This window comes from Acromyrmex echinatior, chromosome 14 (assembly GCF_024713525.1).
Source record: "Acromyrmex echinatior isolate Ae372 chromosome 14, ASM2471352v2, whole genome shotgun sequence".
Lineage (NCBI taxonomy): Eukaryota > Metazoa > Arthropoda > Insecta > Hymenoptera > Formicidae > Acromyrmex > Acromyrmex echinatior.
Window position 1 is genome coordinate 2,528,746 of NC_141865.1, and position 27,977 is coordinate 2,556,722.

The 27,977-nt window shown below is 31.7% G+C and overlaps 1 protein-coding gene across 4 annotated transcripts; it reads right to left on the reverse strand.

The window, feature by feature from the left end:
- Vha100-1 (V-type ATPase subunit a family protein Vha100-1) lies at window positions 1–27,969 on the reverse strand. Of its 4 annotated transcripts, none has more exons than XM_011057796.2 (8): window positions 27,626–27,969; window positions 27,159–27,464; window positions 6,666–6,766; window positions 3,293–3,419; window positions 2,941–3,117; window positions 2,356–2,568; window positions 886–2,264; window positions 1–673 (listed from the first exon to the last, which is right to left on the reverse strand). In XM_011057796.2, the coding sequence occupies exons 1-8, from the start codon at window positions 27,740–27,742 to the stop codon at window positions 571–573; spliced, it is 2,523 nt and encodes an 840-aa protein (XP_011056098.1). In that variant the 5' UTR covers window positions 27,743–27,969; the 3' UTR covers window positions 1–570. The 4 variants fall into 4 exon arrangements, with proteins under 4 accessions (XP_011056098.1, XP_011056100.1, XP_011056099.1 ...); XM_011057798.2 differs by lacking the exon at window positions 6,666–6,766 and adding an exon at window positions 17,009–17,064; XM_011057797.2 differs by lacking the exon at window positions 6,666–6,766 and adding an exon at window positions 19,257–19,342.
- Window positions 27,970–27,977: the final 8 nt, after the last annotated feature.

Genomic DNA, 27,977 nt, shown 5'->3' on the forward strand with positions numbered 1-27,977 from the left:
TTTTCAATATGCCACATTTTTTTATTACGTAGAGATATATGGAATAACATCAATCAATCGCCAACGCGACATACATTTGTTTTCAGATCTACAGACGCTACGATGTGCACGGAGAATTCTGTACTGCTCGCATAAAGGATTTTAAAATTGCAAGAGATTTCTAATATTAGACGATGACGGACGAGAAAGGTATAAATCAATACTTTATTTAGAGAGAAAGATTTTAGATTTTGAATTATAATCTAATCTCTCGACCACAGGGAAGAAATTCATAATATCATGAAAATATTTTCTTGTCATGATCTTGTGTGCGTTACAAATTTTGTGGTTCGATTAAAGTTCAGTTTACAGTTAAAAGACTACACAAGATAAAGAGGAATTAATTTCCGTTCTTTCGATCGATTATTATAATCGATATTCTGGATACACATTTATATTCGTAAAGGTTATTTTGCTTAATAATTATTCATAACTGACTTGTATAAATTAACAACTATTAAATTCATAACGCCCTTGCGTTTGTATTAATAATAAGCGAGGCTAGTCATTAATTAACGATAATTAATTTTATTAATCTTCGGTAGTGGCCTGTGCAGCATCGAGGATGATCTCGAAGGAGAACGGTTGGAAGCTGTAACCCAAACCAGAATAGAATTTGCTCTGAAACTCTACCCTGAAATACAGAAAACGAGAATTAAAAATAATATATATTTTCATCAATGAGCATTATTGATGAGTTTACAGCAATAATAAATTTTTCACTTAATAAAATTATTAATTAAACCAAATAAATCATTTAATGATATTTTTTGCACATAACAATTTATCAATAAACAAATAATCAATCAGGAAAAAATATGAGACATCTCGTGAATAGAATCTTACCAATGTAATCGAAGTGTATGTAAAAATGCCGAAAGGCCCTCCATAAGTACGAGAATGCCTACGGTAAGCACTGCCCAAAAGGCGAAGACAGCATAGAGAACGATACCACCGTCCCAACCCTCCCTCGCCAGACCGTTTCTCATTACCATGTTCCACAGCACCTCAGACAATTGGGCATGGGCCAAAGACAAAGCCCAAAGACGTAAGTAAGATGCAGTATGCGACACGCTGCCAAGAACATACTCAATAGTGTGAATGCCCTGATGGATGAACACTTCCGTCATGTCTTCTTCCTCTTCTTTGTGGCCACCACTTTGAGTAACACCTCCGCTCTGCTGGAGAGCTCCCATGCTAGCCTCCACGTCGCCATTCTCAGCACCATGATTATTCAGTTGATAATGCTGCTTCCTACGGTTGCGCATCATCAAAATCGGCTTTGCTAGCAGCATCCATGGTACACAGAACAGAGCTACAACCACCAGAAACTTTTGCAAGCCGCTCTGACCGCCATACATGTAGGGATCGCAATTGCCGACTTTGGTGGAAGGTTTGAAAAGAACCATGTTGATGAAAGTGATGAGAACCGAGGGTGCGCAGCCAGGACCATCGATCGGATCATTTTTTGGACCATATTTGATCCATTTGACAAACATGAGGGTCACCATATAGAGAAACAGTGCACAAAGGAAGATTATCTGTGGCACAAACTCGCAAGTAATATTCATGCGCCTTTTAAAGTACATATGATTCCACAATCCCACCATCACGCCAAACAACATATGCATCACGCCGAAGATGATGGAAATCTTCATCTTATATGAGTTTTGGAAGATGATTTTATTTTCCGCCAGTTGCCACACCGGATCCATACCGAAAGGATACGGATAATCGACATAATCTGTCGAATTGGGATTTAGTTGCAGCTCTTTATTGTGCTGAATAGTGCTGAAATTGTAGTTCACCAACCAATTAGAGCCAAAGATGTTGAAAGACTTGGAGAATATATCATTGTAAATTAGACCGGTGTACATGGAAAACATGCCCATAAGAAAGATAATATAACGGCCGCCGAAGAAAATATTCCAAATTTCGTTATCGCTCTTTTTAGCCGCTAATGGTTTCTCCTTCAGCACCATCCAACCACCGAACAAGAACATAATGAGGCCGTGGCCAGTATCACCGAACATTATTGCAAACAAAAATGGGAATGTAATAATGGTGTAGGGCGCGGGATTCATCTCGCGGTAAGATGCAACCCCGTAAGCGTCAATCAACACCTGGAATCCTTTCGTGAACTTGTTCGTTCGATTGTATGTTGGTGGGTCCTCAAAAGTCTCCATGCGGTTCAAAATAGGAGGAACAGAACTCCCGCTGCGTTCCTAGAGATAAAAAAACATTAATTTTTTATTTTGCGATACAAAGATCATTGAAATAGCGAAGGAATGTTATGAAATGATATTCGTCAATTACCGTTCCACGTCTTAACGCTAGTTGGATAGTCTCGATGTCCAAGACAGGTACCCAACATTCGGCAATCAAACACTTTTGAGTAACATCCAAATTAAAAAGATTCAAAGTATGATAGATTGCTTTAATCTTGCGAACTTTAATGAACCAGTTCTTGATGTTCTTTGCAGCAGCTACGAGAACACGATGACGATGATCCTGCGTCTGTCCTAAGACCTAGAAACCAAGATTGCATCGTTAATATATGTTCAACAAATTTTTTATCAAATATTAAGACAAACTCTTTTAATATCAATATTGAAATTTACTATCTAATAATACTATTACTATCTAATGCCATTACTATCTAATAATGCTAATAATAGAACTAATGTAGTGACATGTGAGAGAGATGGGTCCCAACTCGGTGAACCCAGTATTTGACTCAAATCCTCATCTCATGTATGTTTCAAAAAAGATTGACCAAGAATTAAAAGAGCTTGAGAGTAAAAAAAAGTATGAGGGGAATCAATTTCAGAAACAATAAGTTGTTTAACTAATTAAAAAATTAATTCATTAAATTGATATGAGAAAATATAATATTCTCACAGTGTTCAAATCTTCAATGCGAGTCATAACGCCCATAGCCATTTCTCTACGATCAGCTGGCGCTTCTGGACAGGGATACAAAGTCGCCCTGAAACCCTCGCAGATCTTCTTCACACGAGTCTTCAACTGATCACCTTGGAAGAAAATGATGAAGACTGACTTGTACACCTGGTCTCCCTAAATCCATCATTTTCGAATTAGTACTGGACTCTTTGATTAAAACATAAGTTGAAATAAATCATTTATGTTTTTGTCAATAATTATTAATGAAATTCATAACTCATAAGATTTATCCGGATACAATCTTAACTTTAAATTCTTCGATTACAAGCGGAGCGGTACGATTACTTACCGTCGAAGGATCCTCTAGAGGAGTCTCAATTTCCGCCTGACGCAAAAAGACATTTCCACGACACGCGCGCCACAGCATGCGCTCGAATGCGGGGATGCGTTCCCTCAGGATGACTCCTGCGACGAAGCTGTTCGTATAGTGGAAAAAAAATGGCATATTAATAAGCGATAACAACAAATCAGATAATTAGGGCGTCTATCGGCAGATATGTGCACAGGTTAATGCAAAAAAAACTGCGTAAAAACTCGCCACGATCACGATTTACGGGGGTCAATTTATTCTTGCGATGATGGAAAACGAAGCGTCGTGATGATGATCTTTAACGAAGGCGGTATAGCGAAGCCTTCAATCTGTATCGGTTTGATGTGGATTTTCCGGTAGTATTGCTAGCCAATTTGGGAAATGATGATTTCTGTAGCCATGGTTCTTCTCTCTCTCTCTCTCTCTCTTTCTTTCTTTGTACATACCTCAGAGTACTTCTGTCAACTATCCTAGGAATCCTTGAAACACTCTTTGAACGACAAACTCCAATAAACAACATTCAACGTGTGTTACAGGAATAAATCCAGTATAGACTGGACAATTGTGCCAAATGCCATGGGGTTTGCTTGTAAATATATTTTTATCAGGTTGTTATATACGAAGAAAGAGAGAATTTCTTTAGCATTCTAATTTCTTTTATTTTCATTATATAAACAAAATGAATTATTTAGCATATCATTTGAAAATAAGTAAAAAATATATGCATAAAATGAAAATTTTTCAAAAAAAGTTGTATAGTCTAGAAAAAACAAATACATAATTATTTAAAAAAAATGTACTTAATTGTAGTGTACAATTGTGTACCTCTTTTGAAAAATAACTATCTATTTTCTTTTTATATCAATTGATTTATTTATTGTTATTACTCTGGGAATAAAAGTATATTGTAGATTATCAAAAAATTAATAATTTTCAAAATATTGTATATTTTGTCAGAATAAAGAATAAAATATAAGTACAGATGTAAACTATTTGTAAACTACTTGTGATTTTTTAATGAATCTACTTTAAAACTTTTATATTAAGAATAACTAAAAGAATCATATTATGTAAAAAATATCATATAATTCTACATATTTTTAAAAAATAGCGATAATCTTCATATGATCTTGAAAAATCTATTTTTTTCAAAAACTAATTTTATGTATATTTTATTCATGATTATAATTAACATTATTTGTCACTCTGCAGACTGTACAACATACGTTTTGCTTGAAATTTTTTCGATGCATATTTTTTCAATTATTTTCAAATAACATTAAATGAACTCATCTTGTATATATAAATTTTCCAGCAATTATCTCAGATTAAGAAAAAATTAAGATTATATACACAACAACCTAATAAATCTCCTACTATATGTATGTATGGGTAAAATTTTGCTTTAAGCCCTTATATTCTTTTAATACTATTCAATGTATTTTTCTAAATCTTAGGATCTTTATGTCCTTGAAGGTTCGAATATTGGAATTCTTTGATTTTCTGTTATAATTATTCATTTCTCATATAACATTGCGTATAATAAAAAGCTTACAATTATATTTAACATTAAACATGCGATAAAAATGCAAATCTAGGATTTTAACTCAATGTTTCAAATTTTTATGAATCTCAAACCTCTAAGGATCCAAAATATTGAAAACATAGTTTCAAAGATCTAGACTTCTAAGGATCTAAAATATCGAAGTAATAAGATACCAAGTATCCAAAGCGTTAAAAACTCCAAGAATCCAAATCTCCAGGGATCGAATGTCGCATAAATTCGAATTTGCAGAGGACAATTTTGTCGTTTTGGCCAAAGCATCGAAACAATCTAAAAATCTGGCGATTTCGAAATTCCTCGAGAAATGAAGAATTTCGGAGATGAAAGTGCCAAACTTCTCAAACATAACTATGTTATATCTGTTATGTTATATCTGCGTTAAAGAGGAGGGTAGATTTGAAAATGATCAAAATATTAATTTAATCCTTTCGATATTAACAATAAGAGAAGCTATAATCATCCATCGTGCGACACTCGCTGTATATCAAAGGTGATTATAGCCCCTCATAAAAATTTTTATGCGGGGACATTTTTCATATAAATATTCAGTTTTGTAATGCTGGCCGATGCAATGTGTGTACTCCTGTTTTGCAATTTATCATACTAAACTTTATTATTAAATAATAAAAAAAATTTTTTAAATATGCTGTATATGTATTTGTTACTTTGATATATTATATATAATAAAAACAAACATGTTACTTTAATGCATTATCTGTATATACAGGGTGTTCCAGAATTCGCGGACACGGATTGCACAGCATTATTGTACGTACCAGAAGAAGCAACTTTTTTTTGGCAAAATTGTTCAAACTTTTTAAATGAGAGCAATTTTAAGCTAATGAATGAGCGCTCTATGTTACGCATGGATCAGAAGTGGCGCACATGGTGTGTATATTATTATTTTATTATTTTGATAAAGATTTTATAAGAACACTATACATGATATCTAAATATCATTATTTTTGAATACAACTTAAGAAGAAAATTTTCTAATTAATATCGCCGAAGAAACGACTAAAAGTAAGATAGAAGATAGATAACTCGTGAATAATTTTGATAGAAGATCATTGTTTCAACGTTTTGAAAATGTTTGAGGCCTCAAAAAGGGTCAATTTAATAAATTAAAACATGTGCTCAAAATATTGACCTTTCATTAGTACGCACTGTATTTTGCGGATAAGATTTTCTTGTACAAATCATTGAATGTGTGTGTGTGTGTGTGTGTGTGTGTGTGTATGAGGAATCACCCCTTAAAATCTTTTAGCATACTTAGGACACACCTTGTATATCGATATTTATTCTTTTTTAAATCTCTTCAAAAATAAATGGATTATGAGTTGACTATGAGCTGGTTTGGTTTTAAAGATTTATAATTGAATCAAAAGTATTATAAACAATCAAAATTGCAAAAAAAGGCTGACATTTTTTTAATTATAATTAAAATTCAAGGAAAGCTATACTTTTATTTTAAAAACATATCTGCCAAAGTGTAGCTAATCATATACGAAAGGGAATTAAAAATAGATAATTTAATTAAATATTATATACTGATGAAAAGAAGGAATATAAAAATGGATTCCATCTTGTGTTTTTGCACCCTCCCCCTTGTGCATAATTCAGAGATGCTCAAATGTCTGCTTCCTCGAATTTCTGGATCATCATGTGTTATTTTATTTGGAAACTCGGTTATCAATTCCGCGATTTCCGGAATTGACTCATTCAACTCTTCGGATTCCTGGGACCTAGCACGACGAAGATGGAATAACTAGTAATGGGAGTACGTACCCCAGTTGAACAGGGCCAAGGGCGGACTGGCGGGCGATACTATCATCGCTAATCAACGCGCGTGTCATGGACTCGGTAGGGTTCAAGCCCGCGTGCTCTTGCTGACGACACAACAGACAAGACACAACCACATTAGCCACACTAGACACGACCACAATGCTCCAGCTCGCCACTCTGTCTCTCGTTTGCGCGGGATTTCCCTTCGATTTTTTTGTTACCTTCTGTCTTGGACGAACTTGAGATATTTCTTGATCATGCGACAATCATAAAAGCAGAAATCACAAGTAAAAGTGATGGTGTGATATCTCTCAATATCTCTCACATGTATAATGCTATGAGATTGTAATGAAATGAATGGAAAGATGACGATGTAGAATTAATCATTATCATAAATATTGAATTTCTGATTTTCTGACGATTATCAAATAAGTCAATTTTTGCCGTAATAATTGAAAAATTGCTTTATAATTTTGCAATGGAACAATATAACATATCTTACAAGAATGTAACTACACAACGAATCGGAAATGAAAATCCCAAATGGTTAAGCTGGATCTTTAGCTGAAATAATTCTGTATGAATTTATATACTACATATTCAATCCCTCAAAGTTATCTCACTGTTCGCCGAATTTATTTTCAATGAAAAATTGATACGTAATTTAATTGTATCAGTGCTCGTAAGGCATCTTAAATTGATCTCAATATTCTGATATACTTTGTAATGGAAATTATTAAAATTATTTACACAATAATAATAGCTAGTACTAAAGATTAACATTTTAAATTTGCAAATTTTATTATAATATCTTTGCGCAAATTTATAGATTTTATTAATATCATCAATATCTTTATATTAATATTGTTTCTCTCAATATCTTTATTCTTATGCATATATATAATTGTTTAAAATTCTTTTTGATATTATGTCTATCTTAAATCTTAAAATCGCATTTAAAGATGAAAGTTTCATAAGCAGTACAAAATCATCGAAGACAATTCGTTACGTCAAGATACCTCAAGTTCGTCAAGTTGTTGGACTATAGAAACTGCCAATACATAAGTGAATATAATAACAAAATTGATAATAATGGAAATTAAATACTCGCTGATAGTTGGTAGCAAGTCAATCCACGACCGAATACTCATATAATTTAATATTAATGCAACAAAGAAAGAAAATATATCTATACATATATATATGTATGTATATATATATGTACATATATAACTGTTATATATATTTACAGACAGCAATTATATAGTTTAAAAAAAAACACACATAAGAGTAGTCATTTCCCATGGTTTTTTTTTATGTTGAATCCAAATCTGGTTATTGTTCTATTGGGAATTGTTCTATCCCGTCACAATTTTGAAAACTTTGCAGTTAAAATTGCAAAAAAGGAATTATTTTCACATACTTCACATCACGTACGTCATATTATGACTATGATATACGATGTGTTGAAGAAACGTTCTTGCAATCAAAATTATGTACCAATGTTTTTAGCCATTTAAGATTTTCCGACCTCCCCCCCCCCTCCCTCGAGAGTAAGGTGGATGTTTGCCACTGTATCTCTATAAATTTCAATTTTATATCTCAAACTATTCAGAAGTTATTTAGGTAGCCCGAAATATTTAGCGAGTACTATTTTGCAGCAATATGGGTCCATTTTTTTTTAGATTACATTTCAAAACGTTCTCATCGAAGAAGATTTTATTCTATATATGTATATACTATAGTATATATGTATATACTATATGTTACGAGTATTATATTTTGAGTAAAATTTTCCTCAGAGAGGACGTTTTAGAATGTATCTTTTCTGACATTTGTCATTGAATTCACTATTTTGAATTTGTCAATTATGACTTTGAATTTGTCAATTGGACTCATGCTCGGTATCATACAAGTATAATAAAAGACATCTATATATAAATTTGTCCAACAATTCATACATTTCTTAAATTTTCATATCCACCATATAGAATCCGCTAGTTTAAATTTATCAGTTATGACAACGGATTTGTGTTCAGTGATTTAAAAAAAAAATTAAGTTTAAATTTAAAAAATTAAAAATTGTTTGGCAAATTGTGAATGATCTAATTCACAACTTTTTCGTAATAAATTCTATGTTAACAATACATTATTTATTAATCATAACGGACACAAAAACTTTTTTTTTGAGGCTGAAAGTCCTAACATACTTAATTTTGAATACAAGAGTATTTCCTCTATAAGTCGCATTTTGTAATTACAATATAACAAAATACGTAAAAATAGCCCTTTTTGCAATTTTAATCGCAAATTTCTGAAAATTGTAATGTGATAGAATAATTCAACCAGATTTGAATTCCAAAAAAACTATGAGAAATAACTAATCTCATCAATAACTAATCTTTGGGTGTTCGAAAAAAAGTCATTTTCTGTTAAACTGTATTATATATGTATAATTATTAAAATTATTAAATCCTATGATTATACAATATAACAAAAATATAATAATAAATAAAAAATATAACAAAAATAAATGATTTTGAAATAGATTAAAACAAAAATTTGTACAATTAAAATATAAAATAAATTAAAATATAAAATTTCATATTTATATACAAAAATGGTAACAATATTATAAAAATAATTATAAAAATAATTTAAGACTTCTTGATTTTAACAAATCGATCATATCTACAAAGAAATTTTAAATAAGAGTGAAAATATTAAATAGGTAAAAAATCCTTATTTATCAAACAATCTGAAAGAAATTCATAAGCCAAGATTATTTCGTTCAGCAGCTGCAAAGATTTCTTGGAAAAAGATAATAATCGATCGAATTATATTAGAATCGACGTTGCTAGCAGACTTGTCTGATTCCCAATTCTTTTCTAATTCATTAGAAGTTGATCAAATTAACATAATCATTCGTATTATTCGCATCGCTGCGAAACGAGAAATAAGAATTTATTTTTGAGTAAAGCATGACACAAGCCAAGCTTAGATCGTTAAAGAAGTTTCGTCGGTTCTTGTTACAGTTCGCAAAACTTTTCGATATTAATATCTTCAAATATTATATATATATATGTATATATATATATATGTATATATGTGTGTGTGTGTGTGTGTGTGTGTGTGTGTGTGTGTGTGTATATATATATACATATATATGCGCGCGATATGTAAACTTGGTAACTTCAAATTTTCCTCATTTTACAAAATACTGATCAATGAATTTTACAGATATAATTTATCAAAATATTAAAAATTTAGAAAAGTGAAGGGTTAAAAATTTCTTACACAATACACATATTCTATATCTTATATAAAAAAATCTCGATCAATCTTAACTTTTTTTTAAGATTCCTGAGTAGTCGCCGCGGCCATGTAGAATCATGACATAGGCGAGAAGTGACACATTAATACATGCTATTTGTAAATAAAGACAATTTGGATAAATCTAAATGACGAGATCGTCTTAAAACACTTGTAAAAATGGACGAAAACTGTCCTTTTCTGCCTTGTAGTCAGTAAATAGTCGTAAAAGGCACGTAAAGTGGGCCTACTCTGGCAGAAGCACATGATTTAACAGCTGTTGAAATGAGTGAAATATATGCTTTTACGTAAAATTCTAAGATAAATGTAGTTTCCGTCCATTTCTAGGACTTTCATAAATACGAGACAAGTCACATTTTCACAATTAAGGAAATAATAATGAAATGGCATGCAGCACAAATTTTGTCAAAATGTTACTTTTCCAAGCTTATAAGTTCAGCCATTTATCGTGGCGAGGCGCTGTAACACACACACAAGCACGAGCCCATGTACATGTGCTCGCTTTCGGCGCGCCGAGAGCTCGTGCTTGTGTGTGTGGCTACCGGTTTCGCAAGGCTGCCGTCTGATTCTGTGTCGCCATCGTCAACGCAGAGTTCTTAGCTGAGTACTCAGGAGTCTTAAGATGTTTACTTTAATATTCGGACATAGTATTTTGAGAAATTAGTGTCTCATATTAAAAATAATTGAATTTGTAACCAAATGAAATAAGTATTATATTTTTAACTCTCAAGTCTAGCACAAAAAATCTATAAATCCTAAGATAAAATCCAACGAGGTATCTTTAACGATCTAATGATCCACATTTTAATTAAGGTAACAGAAGACAAAAACGTGTGCGAAGGCATGCGAGTAAGCGGCACATTAAAAAAACAAACAATCCTTTGTTAAAAAGGAAGAGAACGTTGTTATACATACCCATGGCCACACCATCATCATTTATTGTTATTTACAACGCTGTATCACTACAGTGTGAAAACTATTACAATAATTTTGCCGCGCAAGTGTCGGACTGGAAAGCGAGCGGATTTCGATCATTCTCATCGTAAATCAAAAGTACTCGATACAGTTTGAATTTTTCTCTGCTTGAACAGTGTTAAACAAGTGATTGTATCAAACTGTATCAACTGTTATCAGTCAGCGCAATCCATGCCGATTTTTTTTTCTTTCATAAACGCGCGTAAACTGCGACATAAAATGAGTGAGAGCCTTTAGGCCTGCTCTTTTTGGTTGAACTGTTGCATCAGTTCATCTTTCTTCCTTTTCTCTCCAGGAGGAAAGAAGAGGAAGAAAGATGAACTGGTGCAAAAGTTCAACCAAAAAAACAGACCTTTTTTTTTGTTTTGCGCAATTGAACGGTTATTCATAAAAGCGAACAATCGCGTTTGTCTTTTAAGTGCGATTCTGATTGCTGAAGCATCCCCAAGGATAAAGAAAAAGAGGATAGGATATTATCTATTGAGAATTGAGCATGGCAATTTGGCCAGATTTGTAAACCATATTCTGAAAATGTTTGGAGTATATAAAGATATGCGATTTGAACAGTCAAGAGAAGTTTAGATTTCCAATAATCCTTTATTGATGAACATCACTAATAAGAGAAAATTTCTCTAAATATAAATCGTAAATAATGTCAGATCTACACAAATCGCTCTCTTCCGAAAAAAGAAATACATCATTTATAAGCTTAATCTTTGTGATATAAGCATGAACAAATATCATATTTATGAATTTTAGCAGATGCCTAATATGTATGTCAGTTGTAGATCTTTTAGCAAAATGCAATTTCGTTTTTTAAAAAATTCGATTTAGTTTTTTAAATTATATTAATATTTTATGAAATTTCATAATTTATAATTAAATTATAACAATAAAGATAAAACCAGTATGGCGATCATAAAGTATATACAGGGTGGGCCATCTATTGGTACGTTTTTAAAAATGCGATCAAATGAGCATACATTGATATTTTTTATTAATTTTTTTTTTGTTGTGAAGCTAAAAGTATCCGCGTCAAGAATGAAAAACGATTTCGTTCATGTGGCTCCCTCTACTGGCCTTACAGTATGCCATTCGGTCACCCCAATTATTAATGACATTTTGGACTACCTCGGCGCCAATTTCACTCAAAACAGTCGTAATATAATGTCATCCACTAACATCCCTTTCTCACGAACTTTCCTCACCAATTTGCGTATAGCTCCTTCGGTGGGTGCTCTATCACGACCCATATTTCTTTTCAAAATTCGTACAGTTTCGGCGACACAGCACTGACTTTGAAAATAAGTTTTTAAAATTTCAAAACGCTCTTCAAGAGAAAACATGTTGTTTCGTGCCGCGGACGGTATGACTAATAAACTGTCAAAATTTCGGGTCTGTAGCTCGTTCGGTGTTGCCATACGACGAAATTCAAAAACGTACCAATAGATGGCCCACCCTGTACTTTCATTATCGGAACATCACATGTTCTCACGCATATTGGTTTTACTATTATATTTTTTATCGATTTAAAAATTCTTTTTCAGAATTAAAGTATATACATTAATATGTGACTTTCGGATGGAGTTTATACCGAGAATGGAAAAAATTTGTGAAATTAAAATCTTCTTTATCATTTCTTATGAGTAGCCCTATTCTTTGGGCCGCTTGGGATTTGATTCATGTAGAGTTTTTTGTTAAGTATTTGCAATGTAAAATCACTACAGTTTATATATTCCTTTAATCTGATATTTAAAGTGTATAATTATTTGAAGGACTTTCCACAAAAATCCATTAAAAAAAAATTTGGATTATAGCGTTAAATTGTACTCTAGTAGTAATCGTGAACAATTATGTTCTGGCAGAATCAAACAAAAAATTTGCAAGAATTTTGCAATTGCAAAGGATATTTTTGTTAAAAAAAATTTGTTACTTATAAATGATAAAACTCTTTATTATTATATAAAAAAAAAATCTGTAGGTTTGACATTTTGCGATTTATACTTGAAAACATTCCTTTGTGAGAGAATTAGATAAATACCTTCAAAGCGATCAAGAGATTCTAATCAGAAATTATAAGGATTTAAGGAGATTCTATAGTCTGATTTATTAATTAAACGCAATAACTTGTGAATCGTAATTTCTTTTTCTTTTTTTACAGATTTGAAAATCCTTTTCCAGAATTAAAGTATACGCATTAATACATGTCTTTAAGATGAAGTTTATATCGAGAATGGAAAAAAATTGTGAAATTGAAATCATTTCCTACAGTAGTAACACTATTTTATGAACCACTTGGGATTTGGTCCATGTAGAGTTTTTTGTTAAGTATTTGCAGTGTAAAATCACGTAAAAAAAATATTATGTGCTGAGAGAGTCATTTAAAATTATGATGAATCATTATTTTTCAATGAAAATCGAAAAATGTACAAATATATAAGCGATAAATTGAATGAATCAATTCTGATATTTTTTCATCCTTATTGTGATCTTAAGAAGAAATTTCATTCTTTATTGAATATAAAGTATTCTCTATAGAAATTTTATACATAATGTGGTATCTATATATTATATTATTTGGTACAAAATTAGTATAAAGTTTGAATAGACAATTTTGGATAAGTATTTAGTATAAAATTTGAATAAAAATAAAACGGATGATATTTTATTATTTTTTAAATCAAATTTTATTTTCTTTTATTTTCAAATCAAATTTCAATTTTTCATTTCCCATTTAGGCATCTGATTGACGCCTGTAGCATCATTTAGCGCTGCAGCTATACATTCTGTTGGTCGACGTTAATAATGATAACGTTTCTTAAAATGATGATAAAATTCAGAGATTAGCATTGAAATATCTCCGCGTAAAAAAAAAAAATAAAATCACTTTCATTATCCAACTCGAGCGATAGCTATCGATAGAATATTATATGATATTTGCAGATTTTCACTGAAAAATAATTATTCACCATAACTTTGAATGACTCCTTCAGCATATAATACCTTTTCTACATTGCAAATACTTAACAAAAAACTCTACATGAATCAAATCTCAAGCGGTCCAAAGAATAGTGTTACTCATTAGTATAATATGGGATCTAAAACTGTCGCGATTTGTTTGATATGAGAGCTTTGTAATCTATACGTATAAAATTGTAATCCAAACTAATAGTTTACATGAATAAACAATTAGAATTAGACTTAGTACCTAATACAATACAAAAATGCGTTATAAAAATGTATACATATGTGTGCATATGATATTGATGTAATATGCAATCATGTGTTAATGAGACGTAAACTTTATGTGTGTAAGTCCTGCTGAATCGATAAAACAGACGATTTTAAGATCTCTTAAGGATATCCTAAAGTGAAGATCATATATGTAATACTACTATATTGCTAACGGCAATTAAGAGCTGCTGAAAACATCACGGTGCAGACGATCGCTTCTCACTTCCACAATTCGTGTACTTTCGCAATGCGCATGCGTGTGTTCCCAACCTATTTTATCATATTTTATCACGTTTATTGTGTCCGACGTGTTCAATAGTGAAGTTGAGTTTATTATTTGACCTATATAAAAGTACTATACAAAAAGTAAAGTACAATTATTATTTTAGACTTGGTATTTCTTTTAATTATACTTTATAATATCTAATCTCTACAATACGTGCCATGACTCCGCGTGCATACATTCCTCGCATGCGCAAAGTACACGAATTGTAGAAGCGAGAAGTCGATTTTCTATCTCACTATCTTGGCATCCCCCCCCCCCCCCACTCTCAAAAAGAGGCTGCGTTAGCAATATAGTAGTATTATATATATGGTGAAGACCAAACTCTGATGGTATCGCTGTTTTACCGATTCATTAGAACACATACGGTTTACGTGTTGACACACCATGACATACTGCTCGTACTATTACTGACATATTATTACATTATCACATGCACACTATACGCAAGATTGTTGCAGCATTGCAACGCCCTTCCGCCGTCAAGTGTGAGATCGCGCTTAATGTCGAGCTGAGAAGAGTAGGCGAATGATCGACATCTCCAGGAGGTCGCGTTTGATCAGTAGAGCTGTATTTTAATCGCGATTGTTATTTTTTTATTTTAATTATTTGGACACCTCTAGAGTCCCCATAATATAGAACCTGGCCACGCTCCACAAAATGGCTATATATGTGTAAATCTAGCGTGAATATGTATGTGTATATGTGTGAATCTGGTATGAATGTATGTATAATGTAGATGTAGAATGTATTGGGTCATCTAAAAAGTATCCGCGGTTGTCATTAGATATATGACCATCAACACACATCTAGTGACAAAAAACCGCGGATATTTTTTAGATGACCCAATATATTCTTTTAATATATGCTACACTTTGATTGGTACTGCCACTTTGAACGGGTTGAGGATTGATTAATGAAAACAATCACACTGGGTGATCAAACTCTATATGAACTCTTTAGGGACTTTTATTAGGGACTTTAGGCATCTCGATTAAATGGCGATGACTAGGAGCTACCTAAAGAGTCTATTTTGGCGAGAAGAATATGCGGGAGAGATCGTGGGTCGACGAAAATCAGTAGAGAAGCGTCTTGAAAGTTGAAGGTCATCAAAGTAGTGCAGGGTCGGCATGTCTGATCAATCGAGCCATGTTCAGAATGGTCATCTGAATGCACTCAAATATTGTTTTATCCTTGTTATCCATCGAATGATAAAACATCTGGGTGTATCCGGATAATGATCCTGTAGCGCAGCCGAGGAAATAGAAGCCCAAAAAGGTTCAAACAAAAGGGTAAAGCTACACGGTGAGTCAAAGCTATAGAACGATCATCACAAAGGAAGCAGAGGGTGCTGTCAAACAAGCTACTACGAGCACCCTGCTGACACAGCGAGTCCGCTTGAAGCACAGCGGCCAGAAAGGCTATCAGCAGGCCTCTTAACGGGGCTGCTTCCTTCGTGTTCGGTAGATAGCTTTGCACATTTGGTGAAAAATAATTTTGTATCGCAATTATTGCGAATTTATGAATTGTACGCGTCTGGCATTCAATCTTCGTGCTTTGTTCGCCGTCTGTTCGTGCGGGAGAGAAGCTACACCTCTGACCCTCCTTCCGCGAGGGTTTTCTGATTTTGATTCGTACCGCGCGAGTTCGCCTGATAAGAGTACGTCGTAAATACGCTCACGTTTCCTAAGTCATTAAGCTCTCATAGTAGATATCTAAGTTTAATTCTAAAAACTCAATTGTTTGTTCATGTAATCTCTCGTCCAAACCAAAATTGTTTTGTATGTACAAAATATAAAACTTGTACATAAAGCATATATTATTACGAATTGATGTTAGAAGTCAATAAAAAAATTATAATTTTCCAACTTTTTTTCGTTTTTGACATAAAATCGGCCAGTTTAGACTACATTATTGTTTAGAATTTAATTGTAGAAAAAGATTTTTAAATCTGATGTGTAAAAATAGTTATAAAAATACTTATATGAAAAATAATCGCATTCGATCGGTAAAACAGAAAACATTAGAATCCCCTTAATGAGAAAAAAATTTGGAAAATCCGGGAATTTAGGAACCCAATCGGCGTTTATAGTCCGTTCCCATTACAAGACCGTCTTAAATAATGTCTTAAGACATTAATGTGGTTCTGATTTATGACATCTTAAAATACTCTATTGTACGTAAGCGGTTTTAAATATAAGAACCGACTATAAATACCGACCTAAATCCCTGACACATAAAAATTGAGAAACAATTTTAGAATCGGGAACAATTCAGATTATACAAATTTTTTTACGAAATGGACACAAATGACTTCAACGGGGAAAGGAAATCTCGCACGTCGAGAGACAAGGGGTACGGGACAACTCAAAACGGTCTTTGCGAGGGGGTGTTCCAGCAACGCAAAGTACGACTCCGTTGAGCGACTGGAGTCTTGGATAGACACAGGCAACAACATCGAGGCAAAGAAAATATTTTTGCAAACAAGATTCGCAAATAATAACGGTTGATAACAGCTTGCCTGAGCGGATTCCTATAATGTGCTCCTATGGCGTCTGCCGCAGTGTACAGGTGCTGCTGTAATCACAGAACACACTGACGTAGGACATCTCTACTATCTAGGATCTAGGGTGAGTACCGGGTCTTCGACGTAGCGATTATGATTACATGAAAGAGGAAAGGAGGAAGATTGAGGGGAGGAAAAAAAAGAATTTGGAAATGATGCGGCGTACTTCTTTGATTAAGACCTTCTATGAAATTTTTCTTTTCCTTGAACTTTGCGCGTACGTAGGAAAATTCTGTACTGGGCACAATTTTAATTCTGTGCGAAAACCGAGTCTTTAATACGGTATTTATCGTAGATTTGAGAACTCGCTGATATTAGCAGCGTTCTCTTGCAACAGCTACGTATGTTTAATAATAATAAATTATTAACTGCAGCAAAAAGACTAATTTTTTTAATTAGCTGCAAATGATCATTATTCAATCCCAAAATATTAAGATTTATTGAAAATTAAAGTTGTTTTGAGTTTTTTAAACAGTAGAAAGTCTGTAAGAATTCAAAGAACTTCAACTTCCCACATGCTAAGATGTTAGATATACAAGGATAATTCTTAACGACTCGATTTTTCATTTCATTTTTTAAGTGTGTTATTAACTTATAATTTATTATATTGTAACGATAATACTGAAGTTTCTTACATAAGAATAATTTACTGTAAGTGTAGTAGGTATTGCGTATTATATTAGGTGTTGGAATTAATTCGTAGCGTTTTACAAGTGATGGGAAGTACTTTCATTAATGTATTTTTTAATGCTCATGTGAAATAAATAACATTCTTTCATTAAAAACGCTACGAATTAATTCCAACACCTAATACTATTCGACATCAAATTCTCTCCGAAGCATCATAGTACAAATTATAAAGATTTTTTTTCGTGCCGAACACGATAACATTATTACAATTTGTAGCATGTATTTTGAGCAAAATGGACTAAAAATGGCGTCTAAGCTCATTGTATCTCAATTTACTCAAAATCCTGATGTGTTACGCAATTTCGGGGTATATGACACTTCGAAGAGAGAAAAAAAAATGATATTTTGACCAATTGTTTTATAAATATAATAAAGACCGTGTTAAATACTCGGTTCATTTTCGATTTTATGACATTTCGGTCCCAATTCGCGTTCGAAAGTACATATAAGAATATTTCACCGCGTTATTTCGTTTATTTGGCTACACATTTCCTGACTTATTCTTGATCCTCGGATTACTGATTAATAAATCTAAATCTCGATACGTATTTATTTATCTTTCATAGTAAGCACGCCGCTATAAAATAATTCTGAAAAAAAAACTGTTAAAATAATGTATAACAACAAATTACATAACAGCTTTATTATGTATTATATAAAAATAAAGATAATACGAGTCACAATACAAAGTGACAAAGAAGTATAAAATATATTTTTTATTAAAGAGAATTATCAAGAAAGAGATATACATATATACTCGTGTCAGTAATTTGAGGATCAGTGTTAGTGACCGAGCACTATTGCGAAATGCAGCAGTGCATCGGGTTCGTATTCTGCAACACAAACTATAGGCATGCGACGTTATGTACTGATTCTCGATCATGTGGAAATTAAAATGCAGAACGTAGTGATTCGGAATTACATATCCTAGATTAAATCTAATAGAACTCATAATATAAATAAAAAAGAAATTTAAATGAAGTTGTAATCGAGATGCAATAAATGAAATTAATCCGTTATAAGATTTATATATGTAGAACTTTCAAGAGATATTAGCTTATAATAAATATTTAAAAACTTTGAAAAGGAGCAATGTAACTTTGAAAACAACTTAAACGTCCAAAAATCTAAAGAAAAATCGTGTTTTAAATAAAAGGCAAAGTAAAATGCAAAAAAAATAAATAAATAAATAAATCATGAGAAGGAACTGAATTGAGCAATTTAATCTTAGAAGTTCTGATAAATGTTATGAACATATACAATGTTTCAATTTTAATTACAAAGTAGCTTTTTTAGTATTAGCTGCTGTAAAGTAAATGAATTTATACGAAGTAGAATTTCAAAAAAGCAAGACAAAAATATTTATCAGTTTTCATTTTAAATGGATTTTAAGAAAGCTTTTAAATTCTAATGCAAGGACTGAAATTTTGATTTTACATCTATTTATCTTTTGGGACGTATTCAGCAGTCGCCACGCTCTGCATTAAATGGATGTACGCCACACATTAATTACCCGAGCTTGAGAGCCTGGCCGCCGGCGCGGAGGCCCTCCTCACCCAACAGAGTAACTTGCTCTTCTTCACGGCTGGGATCTGCCATCTGCGACACGACACCTCCATGCTCAGCCTGGCAACAGACACAGGTCACCCCTCTTTCGCCCTATCTCCCGTTCCACTCACTCATACCAGACCCTCTTTCCTTCTCTCTGATTCAAAATTTTCTTCAACTCACCGAAGAAGAAGAAGAAAAAGAAAAGGAAGAAAAAGAAGGGATCTCTTCATGAAATCGTGTAATTTTGCTCAATGCTAGGTCTAACAATAAATCTAAATTCGTGACACTTAGCCATGAAAGAACGAGAAAAAAATAAAGCTTCAAATATTTTATTAAAAAATTTTTTGAGTCGCGAATAATTTAAATAAAAATTCCACCAAATTTAAAAACAGTTTCACGAAAGTACAGGGTTGGCCATATTCGACGGAAAGATGGTTTTTTTTTCAATCATGGGAAAGAGATGTTAGATTGAGTAACGACGTTTCCCATGATTGAAAAAAAAAACATCTTTCCGTCGAATATGGCCAACCCTGTAGTTTTCTAAATACACAAGATATTAAATATGATAAATATGTGATTTTCAAAATGAAAATAAGAATTTAATTCCTAGATATCCAATTTTTCGAAATCTAAAATTTGAATTCACAAAATCAGATATTAAATGTATAAAGTTGAGATATAAAATTTAAGAAATACAAAGATGTATAATAGTTCAATAGAAAAGCATCACGAAATATGTCAAATTCGTGCAACTCTAATATTTCTAGTTTTACAATTATAATCAAAATATTGCTGACTACTGCAACTATAACAGCTACAATAATTATAAATTATTTAAGTTAAAAACATATATTACACATCAATTACAATCTTGCTACACATGCTACATGCAAAAAATTTCATTTCTTAATTCAGTAAAGGCCGTAATTATTTCCTCAAAATACGTTTTTAAATTCTTATTAAATTAAAATACATGATTATATTAAATTCAAATAGTAATTATTTAAAATTTATTTGCTAAAAAAAGAAAATTCTAATAATAACATTAATCAATAAAGATGTTCGATTTATATACTGAAGATCAATCTATAATTCATCTCTGATCGCAACATGGATCGATTCGCCAGAGAGATCGCGTTGGAAAGATCGCTCTTTTAAAGATGAATTCATAAAAATTTATTTACAGTAAAAATGCTTCATTAAAGAAAGACTCTATAACTACTATTGTAGATTACTAAGACTCGATTTTTCATTTATCAGTTAATTTGTCGTTAAATGTTTCACTCAATGGGTTTCACTTATGACATGTAACACTTTAAATGAGTAAAAATGGAAACAAGAGGAACAATCTCTAGTCTTGATTTTAATAAATATTATTAAGATCATGAACAACATTCAAGAGATTTCAGCTGATGTTTGGATACCTTAGATAATATTAATGCCACCGATACTATCACTTTCAACCCTTATAACTCGAAAAGTTCTTCACGAAAAAATATGAAATATTTAATTTATATAATGAAAAATGAGGAGTTCTATTAAACTTAAAATTTAAAGTGACCTTGCTCTGACCTTGACAGCGTCACCCAAGATCAAATCAATTTTCTATCTTATGTTCCCCTCGAAGTCACAAAATTTTTATCTGAACATATTTCTCAATTTGACGCATACTTTTAGAATCTAGAAAATAATAGCTTGTAACATTTTTAGTGCACCACCTTGTAAATATATTAGGTGTAGTAAAAAGAAATCCATTATTTTTCCAATAGATGGTTTTAATAATCTGTATCTCGTCTACACGTGATATGGTTTAGCAATAGTAATGAAAATGATTTTTTTATGCTTCTCAGGAAGATTGCGTGAGAAAAGTGAAAGTCGAGATTACAGTTGAGTAAAGATCTCAAGTATATGATTGGATCCTTCTTAATTGAGTTCAAACCTTTCAAACGATGCAAAAATGCACGCTGGTTTTTTTTTTCACTCTTGTCACGGAAATGTATTGATTATGCAATTAAATTTTGTGTGAAACTTGGAAAATAGCTTCAGAAACATTAAAGATGTTGAAGATAATGTATGGGAAAGCGCTGTTCATCTTCAACAGCTTTCCTTTCATCATTGAACACCTTGTACCTCATGAAAACTTAAACTGACAATAAAGTAACTTCTTCTGTTTTTGAAGTGCTTTTTTTTCAAGTTTCACACAGAATTTAATTGCATAACGCTGCTCGATACTCCTTTACATTTCCATGACGAGGGTAAAAAACAAACGGGCATTTCTGCAACATACATACGTCAATGTACGGTCATAGACAGAAAGGCAGCAGCACTTACTTTTAAATGATTTTTGAAATATTCAAAAATTTTCAGAGCGTGATCCATCATCTATTGATACGCGTAATAATAGCATACTTTAAGTCGTAAATATTAGCCAATTACAAATTTCCACCAAAGAACCATCCTTGTTATTCAATTTATCCTGGTTCATGAAGAATGTTTAACAGGGATAAAATGATGTCCAGGGAGGAAATCTGAATGCGCAGGATATTTATTAGTTTACATCATATGTTAGAAATTTCGTAGATGATAGAGAAATCGAAAATCAATCCTTTGCAAAAAAACGAAATTATAAAGAGAAAAACCGATTTTAAACCTATCTTCTTAGAGATCGAACATCCCTACTGAGGTTTTGGTAACATTGATAAAATCTATATTTTGTGTTTATCTATTAACTCTGTTTTTTATGTCTAATATTGAAAAAGTCACACGTCATTCTAACACATTATTTTTGTGTAGTCTTGAAGATTTTTTTCTAAAAAAAATCTAAATATGGCGAGTTCTTCCTCGAGAATTTTCCAAAACACTATAATAAAATATTTTTTCATAAAGTATTATATTTGTCGAGTTATAAAGCTTAAAAGCTTACAGTACCGCCGACATTCTCTCTTATTTTCATTTTTACATAGAATTTTTAGTGCAAAAATTAAAATAAGAGAAACACCCTCCAATGACCTTGATCTTGACCTCTCTTGAAGTCACGATCCTGAATATTCAAAAGGTTTTAGCCGTCGGTCGGACCTTGCTAATGTCAGCGGTACTGTAACTTTTTTAAGCCTTATAACTCGAAAAGTACTTCATAAAAAAATATTTTATTATAATGTTTTGGAAAACTCTCGAGATGTTACAAGAATAATGCAATGAAAAATAGGGGGTTCTATTTAAAAAATTCAAAGTGATATTGCTCTGACCTTACTGACGCCATCCAAGGTGAGATTGATCAGATCATTAAATAGATCATTTAGAATTTCACAACTTTTATCTGAAACGTTTTTTTAATGCTTTATTTCCGAGATGATGTACAGGTGGTCTGAGATATATGATATATCCCATTTAAAAACGATATATATAAATTAAAATGTCAAGGCTTTTTTTAAAAATAAGCAAATGTAGTTAACTAATAAAATTCGTCTTTTATTATATTTATATAACGCTATAAATTTCAAATTTCAAACGTTTCGACCTACAAGTCTTCATCAGTGATAGTAAAAAAACCGTATTATATCCCTTTCCAATGTCAACGAACTAACTTATGATACATAATAAAAATTATCGAAGTCTTAAAAATTATCTAATCTTGTTTATTTTTTCCTACGTTAAGATATTATGGATCGAAATAGGTATCCAGAAGTTTGAAAGTCCATAATTGTAAAATTGTGTTTAACTAGTTCTTCGGTTATTATCAACTCAGTCAACAATTTTATATAAAACGTCATTCCGAACGAGAATTTCTTCAACGACTATTATATTGTTAATTTATATAGAATAGTCAATTGAATCAATTTCAAATTGTGTCCTCGTGTATAATAAAATGATATTGATTGTCAGATGATTTGGAATGGACTGAAAGAGGTTACATAAATACGTTTTATTTACTATCATTGATGAAGACTTTGTAAGTCGAAACGTTTAAAATTTGAAATTTATAGCGTTATACAAATGTAATAAAAGACGAATTTTATTAGTTAACTACATTTGCTCGTTTTTAAAAAAAGCCTTGACATTTTAATTTATTGCGTTGCATTTACACGAGTTTACTTTTCTATATATATATATATATATATATATATTGTCATGTTTGACAGGAAAGAAAGAAGAAATTTTAAACTCGCTTTGTGACGTAAAATTAATAAAAGGAAATTAAAGTAAATATTTCTATTAAAAATGACATCCTAATAAATGTTTTCAATAACAAAAAGTACGTGCTATAGAATTTTTATCAATATTTTTGTGTTAAGTAGATAAAAATGATTAAATATCTTATTGGTTCATGTTGTACAGAAAAATTTGTTATTTGACTAGTATAACACTAGTAATAATAATGATTCGTACAATTACAATTTAATATATTATTCATAAAAAAAGTATAATTGCATAATAATTAATAATACTCTCTAAATATAGTTTATACATGGATTTTAATTAAAAAAAATGTTTTTAATTAAAAATATCCAAATTTTATAAATTCAAATTTTACACATTTACATTTTAGAAATATCTGACATTATCGAACGAATACGTTCCATGAAAAGTACAAATCACAAAGCCTTTAAAGAATTAATATGTAGAACTTTCTCTAAATAATGTGTATTGAACAAATTCATCCAGACCATTGCAGACATTAGTACAATTCATGCAACTTGTCATCAATTAATTATTATTATTGATTATGCAAAGCTTCATGCTTCGTGCCTACAATTAATTCATATGTGGGAATTTTCGTGGTTCTACTAATTTTATAGTGATCTTACATTAATTTCAACGACAATAATTTTGTGTAGTGTTTTGTATGTTTATTTTGATTCATATTTCTATAATATATTTCTATTGTTTTATTATTTGCCACTAAGAAAATCTATCTGCTCCTAAAACTTTAGGGAAAGTGACTTAAAACATTTAAGTACCTAATTATTGCCATAGAATATTATGAATATTAAAAAATTATTTGAAATTCCTAAATAATTGCTGCGTATGAATATCTTGTTAAGTAAATACGACACGTGCAAACATGTCTGTTTTCAAACATACATTTCACGAATTATAATACATCTTTACTTTAATGTGAAAAAGAAAAATTAAAATTAATAAAACAAAATAAAAAGACAGAATTAAAAATATATAACAATTGTTCTTTTGGGCTGAACTTTTGCACCAGTTAATCTTTCTTCCTCTTCTTTTCTTCTGAAGAAAGATGAACTGGTGCAAAAGTTTAGCTGAAAAGAACATGCCTATTAATACACTAAAATAAAAGAAGACAAGTTAATAAAAGAAATGACACGAAAATTGGAATAAGAAAATATATTTTGTGCGTGTGTGCGTGTGTAAAAAAGATATATTAAATATAAAAGTAAATTAAAAAGAATTTTCAGAATATTATGTTAACGGTTGTGTTTTTAAAAGATACACATACAACTAAACCGAGACAGTTCATGTGCAAAGGTGCCAAGAAACTGTCGATACAAAGAGAACAACAATAATATACAGTCTCTCTTGGTTGCTACACACAATATGGGTAAACTAACAACAAATAGTTTCTCCAATCTAGGATCAAATGTTAAATACAATTAAATATGTATAATATGAATCCGTACGAAAGTCACGACGATACTAGATACTCTCAAGGAACGTAAAGGGAGACAGGGCGGAGCGAGTGACTTGTGTCCTTTGCAGCAATGGCTTTTTGTTAGTTGGCAACACTAACACATTAATAATCCTAAAATCACTCAACAATATATGATTAGTAACAGTACAAAACGAGGGCATTCTTATGTCTGACAATTCTTAGAAGTGGTAGAGATTCGCCACTTTTCATCAGTCTTATCTAGAGATGTAAAATTACCGTCAGATTCAATGTGACGATTACTTATAGTAAAATTACGGTAAGATGGTAATTTATTGATAATTTTGGTAAAATTCGTTGTTTTGTGTATGCTGTAATCATGTTATTGGCTGTATTCATGTTTCTCAGACTAATACATAAAACAATAACATAAAATAATATTCTTCTTATATTTTCATCAAATTTCTCACGACTTAGTAAAACTGAATCTGAAAGCATTTATTATCACTGAAACTTTGCTATTCTCACTAAGGACTCCATGTACATAATCTATTTGAAAAGTATATGTAATGTTGGAACTTAATGTTATTCTTCTTAAATTTTTATACATAATATTGCCGAAATTTTTTAAAATTTCTTTACTGTAATGCTTAATTTTCTATATACAATATACGCAATATATGTAGTATATCAATATCATATTTTAAGAAAAATACATAAGATATCCCAACATTCGCGACTTGAAATACTACAACAAGAGAGTCTTCGAAAAATTAAATAGAAAAGTTATTTGTAAATTTATTATTTTAAGCAATAGTTTTTAAGATATAATAGTTTAAATGTAACCAATTACAAACTACATTTACATAATCATCTATAAGTATTAGTGCGCGCTCACCAACGCTCACTAATACCTACCACACATGCGACTTATGAACAGATGACCATCTAAACGTAGTCTATAACTGACTATATTTAAATCTTTATTACCTAAAAAATTACTACTAAAATAAAAAGTTATAAGTAACTTTTTTATTTCATTTTTTGAAAACTTTCTGTTTATAATATTTTAAGTCACAGAATTTTGAGACATCCTGTAGATGAGTTAAATAAATGTTCCATTCATCTCAAATGATTTATATCAAAATTTTTTTATTTCTGCAATTTTTCCAAAAGTATCATTTTGCTTAGCTTTTGAAGATTACTGGGTTATTTACCGTAATTTATAAAGTAAATTATCACATAAGGTCGTTTTCATCTCTAGTCTTCATTTTGCTTCTAAGCAACTCCGCTGCATTCGCATAAAGTTGCATAAGTGCAAAGACAGGCTTTTGTGATATATTTAATTCACGCAGTCTCCAGCTTTTCATGCATTAGAGAAAATTTGGCTCAGCCTGTAGCCTTATTCCTCCCTCCCTCTCCCTCTCTTTCTCTCTCTCCCCCCTCTCTTTTTCTCTTTCAAGTACAGCTATCCTTCAATCAATAATTTGACTTTCATTTTTATAATATATTACAAGATTATCACTTCAACAAGATCTCCTCGTGCAAAGATCTTCCAAGTTTTTATAAAGATATAATACATTTTCTTTGTCATTTCCAAATAATTTATATCGTTAGAAACATTAAGATTTACAAAGAAATCCTATTAAAGTGATAATATGTTTCACACTGAAGCGTATTCACACTAATCTCTACATCTGAAAAAAAAACACGCGGAATTTACACGATAATATCGATTAACGGAAATGTAAGCCAAACAAGTATAAGGCTGTAAGTTGCAACATTAACTTTTTACAATACATCTTGTCTCTTTGTGCGAAAATTTATAATTGTAGCAAACAGAGCAGAATGAATTCCCGGCAAGTGTCTTGAAAGCAAAATAAATGACTGCGCTTTGCACTAACTAAAAACTAAAGTATCCAATTGAGAAAGAATTCTTATATGTCCATCGACTCAACATTCACAACAAATGACAACACCATTTCTGATATTTACAACCCATTGCAAAAAGTTGTTCCCAACCAGATTCACATTCATATTTTACAGAAATGATCGATAGACTAAGAACTAGATACATCCACTTTTTACAATTCCATGGACATCATTTTTCCTTTCTGATGAGCAGATCTGGAAGCAGATCTACTCTCGACAGTTTGTAATACTCCAAAAAGTAAATTTGCCTGATTCTTTTATGCGTTATGTCCTAAATCATTAGACAGAGGCAATAAGGATTTGTGTGATGCAACTTACCTCGTCAAAAAAGACCTGAGTCTTTCGCAAAATATGCTTGAGTTCGGTTAGTTCCAGGAAGTTACGTTTGAGCGCCTCAGCATTCTGATTTACTTCCCGCAACTCGTTTTCCAATTTCTCGAAGGTAGCTTCCAGGTCGATCATCTCGCGGGGTTGGGGAGCCTCTGGATTCTCTCCAGTATCCAACATTGGAATGCCATCCTTCTTGATCTCTTTTTCCAGATAGCGCAGCTTACGTTCCATCTCATCACAACGTCGTACCTCGTTGACAAACTTCCGTTGGAAAGCATTGACATCGGGATTTAACTAAAATGAGATATATATACATAATAAGACAAAGATATAATGATAAGGATAAGAACCAGTTTAACAATCGACAGTCATCAATTATCTAAGAAGGAGAAAATTATTGTGCTGCTAAGAGGTAAGAGAAAATGATAAGAAACGCGATTATTATAGGTACTTACGTCGCGAAACTGTACCAAACCGAGCTCGCCGAGCTCGGAGACGCAAGCATACGCAGCTTCACTTTGGAGAAACAGCTGACATAAAGTCATCTCCTCGCTGCGAAAGAGCGAGCCCATTTTTGTGGTTGAAAGTAACGTGCCGCAATAATCAAGTAGATCTTATTCCAGGAACATCAGCTGACACTTGGTCACACACTCGGTTCTCGTTATCGTCTGCCTGAAACTGCGCTCATGGGTGGAACCATACGTGATAATTACGATAACCGTAAGGTAACGCGAACGATCGATTAGTCACGAGATGCATGAGCGCAAGTCGCGTGGTAAGAATGACCTTGCTACACCCATGATATAA

Excerpts from the sequence above, each read along its gene's own strand:
- Vha100-1 (XM_011057795.2), bottom strand. The coding sequence starts at position 27,742 with ATGGGCTCGCTCTTTCGCAGCGAGGAGATGACTTTATGTCAGCTGTTT. Across the intron at positions 19,370-27,158 it reads CTCAGGTCTTTTTTGACGAG|GCTGAGCATGGAGGTGTCGT; the intron begins GTAAGTTGCATC and ends GTCTGTTGCCAG. Across the intron at positions 3,420-19,256 it reads GGCCAGGCTCTCAAGCTCGG|CTTCGTCGCAGGAGTCATCC; the intron begins GTAATTAATGTG and ends CTATACGAACAG.